The sequence below is a fragment of the Cyprinodon variegatus genome, unplaced genomic scaffold, assembly GCF_000732505.1.
Source record: "Cyprinodon variegatus isolate N-32 unplaced genomic scaffold, C_variegatus-1.0 Scaffold629, whole genome shotgun sequence".
Taxonomy (NCBI): Eukaryota; Metazoa; Chordata; class Actinopteri; order Cyprinodontiformes; family Cyprinodontidae; genus Cyprinodon; species Cyprinodon variegatus.
The window spans coordinates 194,261-198,209 of NW_015151082.1; the positions used below are offsets into that span (position 1 = coordinate 194,261).

General features: G+C 36.1%; 1 protein-coding gene across 1 annotated transcript in view; it reads right to left on the reverse strand.

The window, feature by feature from the left end:
- Positions 1-2,276: 2,276 nt before the first annotated feature.
- The window catches only part of LOC107096508 (doublesex- and mab-3-related transcription factor 1Y-like), a 33,446-nt gene continuing 31,773 nt past the window's right edge, over positions 2,277-3,949 (reverse strand). The window contains 1 exon segment of the mRNA XM_015393185.1: positions 2,277-2,411. Within this exon segment, the coding sequence (XP_015248671.1) occupies positions 2,338-2,411 (74 nt within the window). The 3' untranslated portion in view covers positions 2,277-2,337.

The following is a 3,949-nucleotide window of genomic DNA, read 5'->3' on the forward strand; positions in this document are numbered from 1 at the left end:
GCAGTATGTCAACATGTCCCAGCGTTTTTGCCCAATTTTTCTACATCAAAATATGCTGGCTAAATCGTGTTACCGCGCCATAAGGGAGGACAACCAACAGTCAAGGCTAAAATAAAATGGATTTTTTAAAGCCACCTAAAATTCTCTTCAGACCATTCCTTATTTCCTCCTTTTTCAACATTATTTCCTCTGCATATAATTTTGAGTAAAAAAAGCTTTGCCTCGGTTGTACTTCTTTAGTCTGCATCACAACCAGTCCCTGATTGGTTACCTGCAATGCGATTTTCCCAGAAAAGTTACGATCTTTTAAGCAATTCGCTCTCCACGTGGTGCCGATGTTTGACAACACCTCATTTCTTTCATGTAGCACGCGGTGAGGGCAGAGCACGACTCTACCATAACTGTGAGGGATTCACTGCTGGCTGTTGCACCGCTCTTGCCTGCGTGATTTGCATAGATTTACTATGTAAGTCCACCTCTCTTTCTGCGGATACCGCATTCAGTGTACATTTTATAGCATTAAGATGAAGAATTAAATGAATTACTGTACATGCGTTCAACATGATGGCTGCCCAATGGTTTAAATACCAGAGGACCCACATTTGAGTATAAGTATCTGATTGCTAAGCAGTAACTAGTGCTGCTAATTTCTTTGACTCTAGCAACAGTTCCCCAACATTTTCTGTTCATCTATCTAGAATGTGTTGCACATTTTGTTGAGTTCTAAATACCTACTGTGGCAAGGAAATTACTTTATTTTTATCCACCATGTCTGTGGGGAATGTAAATAAAACATTGTCCTTCACAGAAATGGAAACTAACATCCTGTTTTAACAGGTTGTATAAAGAAAACAAATACGGTTTTCACATATAAACACATCCAGGTTAGGCACATCATGGTCTTTGTTATGTAGAAGGGAGGATCTTTGGTACTGTGGGCACACTTCTCTTCCAAAGATACCTGGTGAGAGTATATGGCCTCATAAAGTCATTAAAATGGCAGAAAATTGGTGAATTTCAGCTGTAAAGCTAAAACTAACCAAAACAACTCCCAAAAAAGAAAGTGCTGGATAAATAAAATCCACCATATTCACGCTATCAGATCGACACCATCAAAATCCAGATATGTAATAAACAGAGAATGTGAGCAGTAGGCTCCTCTCGTATACTTCAACCATTTTAAATTATATAGATCACTAAATGCTGCGGTAGGAACTGATTTCTTTAATTATTTTTTTTTAAAGTTTCAACATTAATTAACTTCCAAAGTAAAAGATTGTTTTAGAGTGTACATTTTATGCCTCTATATTATTAATGAAGTTGCCAATATTGTTCATTGATTTGTTTCTCCCTAAAAAAAATGATTTTCTGAAGAATTCAGCTTTCAGAGACTAAAATCCTGAAATGTTTCCCCATAAATGCCGTGTTGCTGAAGGATGCTTCTCCTCACCCAACAAGGTCGTCCCAAAGTGGGTAAAAAATTGTAAACAATAACCCGCGTGTGCAGAAAGCACGTCTGCTGTGAAGGGTTAAGTATACAATACACATGCAAATCCAGGGGAATAAACGACACCATAAATAAGAAGCTGGTGCTCATCACACGTCTAGGGAGGGAAGGGAAATGTGATTTATGTCTAACCTGCTTCCCTCTGCATTTTTTTTTTTTTATCTCCCAGCAAACAATCTGCAATAAACTTTAACCCGCAGGCAAACACTTTCCAACAAAAAAAAAAACAAAAAAACAAACAAAGACAGTGGTTGCAGTTTGTCACACTGCTGTTTTTATTAATGTTAAAATGATCAAAGGAAATTATAAAGATATCAGAAAATTAGATTACTTTGCATCACAGCATCATTACTACATGTAATTATAAATGTATTAGTAAAAAACAGAATTTCAGAAACGAAGATTAAACAGGAAAATCAAAGGACTTTATCATTCAGATTCTGGGTTTAGGATGCAATATGGTACTCACTAACAGAGGAAGAACAAGTTATTTCAGGGTTTATCTACAATGTAATAAAAATGTTTTTAATTGTTTTAAACATACATTCCACCTTATGTTTGAGTCTAATTTTGTAAGTGCAAGAGGGGCTGTGTAAACTTTCTAAGGTACTGTTCTCTGAGTATCTTTATTTTGTCTTGTTTATATTCAGTAAAATTCAATACAAAAAACAGAAAGATGCAGCCATAGGACTAAAAGCAACTAAAACTACTTGTATAAACATGAACAGAAATGATGCCTGAACTGAAGCAGGAACAACAAAAGATCAGTAAAAAGAAGTGAACTGTTAAAACGGTTGCTCCAGAAGATGAAAGCTGACCACCTTCGTCTTTTAGTTGCTGGTGTCAACGTTGATGTTGGCCGTCTGGCTGCTGGTCTCACACTCGTAATTGGTGGGAGGAAAGGCTGCAGGGATGAAACATTTTTTTCTTAGATTTTCAGTCAGAATTTATTTATATAGCTTCCACATAAGTTTCATTTAACCATTTGTATTTATTACAGCCTTAGTATTTGTGATTATTGCAATAATTTCAGCCATTTAAAAGTATAAATTCAAGGATGGCTGTGTGGCATTTATTCACTGTTTTAAAAATGAACATCATAGAACAGGCCATAATGTTCTTTAATGGCTTAAAGGTCGATTTTTTTTTTATCTGTAGTCCCTAAGGATCCCCTATAGAATACATATAAAAACTAAAATGTGAAAACTGAACACATGGCTTCTTTGGGTTCAAAATCAAACACTCCATCATGATGTGCGTTCAGTCACAACACTTTAATACCAAAGAAGAACTCTAAATTTCCCTAAATCCAAAGAAGGTTTATATTTCTGCCACTGCAGAATAAAAAATAAAAAAAAACAACAATCATGGAGGTACATTAGTTTTGACTGATCTGAGAGCCCAAAATGGACTGTCATTACTGCAGGCATTACTGCTTTCCATAATTAAGCTGAAGAATCAGCAACTCATGCTGATGCTGTCACAACGGGGTGGAGGTTTTTAAGGACCCAAATGCAGATATCAGGAGGTTTAATGAGTAACTGAGGCAAAATCCAAAAATGCAAATAAAGAATTTACCAGAAAAGATCAAGGGAAACTTTACGTGGGGAGTCAGAGATGAGGAAGCAACAAACAACAACAAGGAACCAGCACTAAGTGACTGCAGAGGTGGAGTATATAAGGGGAACAGAACAAAGGATGGACTAATGAGCTCAATAAGGAGCAGGTAAGCAAGCCAAGGGGAAAGGAAACAAGCACAAGGGGGCTACAGAGAGTAACTAAAGGCTGCTTGAATATAATGGAAAATAAACCAAAGATCAACAAAACAGAACAACTGATAACTGACAACTAAAAACTCAAGAGTCCCAAACCATAACAGATGCAGCTGTTCCCATTTTCCAGGATGAAAGGGGGAGAAAATCAACGAGCTGCCCAGTGCTGCTCCACCTCGACCACATCTACTGTAAACCTGATTGTTAAAAGTAATTCATTAAACTAAATAATTAGAGTAAAAACTCTTGATTGTTAAAAGTAATTCGTTAAACTAAACAATTAGAGTAAAAACTCTGCTAACTTAAATGTGTATAGTTAATGTAACATATTCTTTCTTTCCGACTACATTTAACTCAATTCTATGGATTATTCTGAATCAGTTGTGTATTAATTTAACATAACTTAAATAACTCAGTAAGAAACTTAAATGAAATTTAATTCTAATTTTTCTTGAAGGCAAGAATCGATTATTAAAAAAAAAAAAAATTAACTAATAAAGTACATTAATGGTTGGCGCACATCAGCCAAACCAAGTGGAATACAACTTCCAGTCCAGCAGATGTCGCTGCGGATGAGTTGACGCCCGCTGCCTTTTGTCACAAGCATTTCCGGCCGTGGAATACTGCGACGAGTCATATGAAATAAAACATGGAGGACACTATGAAAATT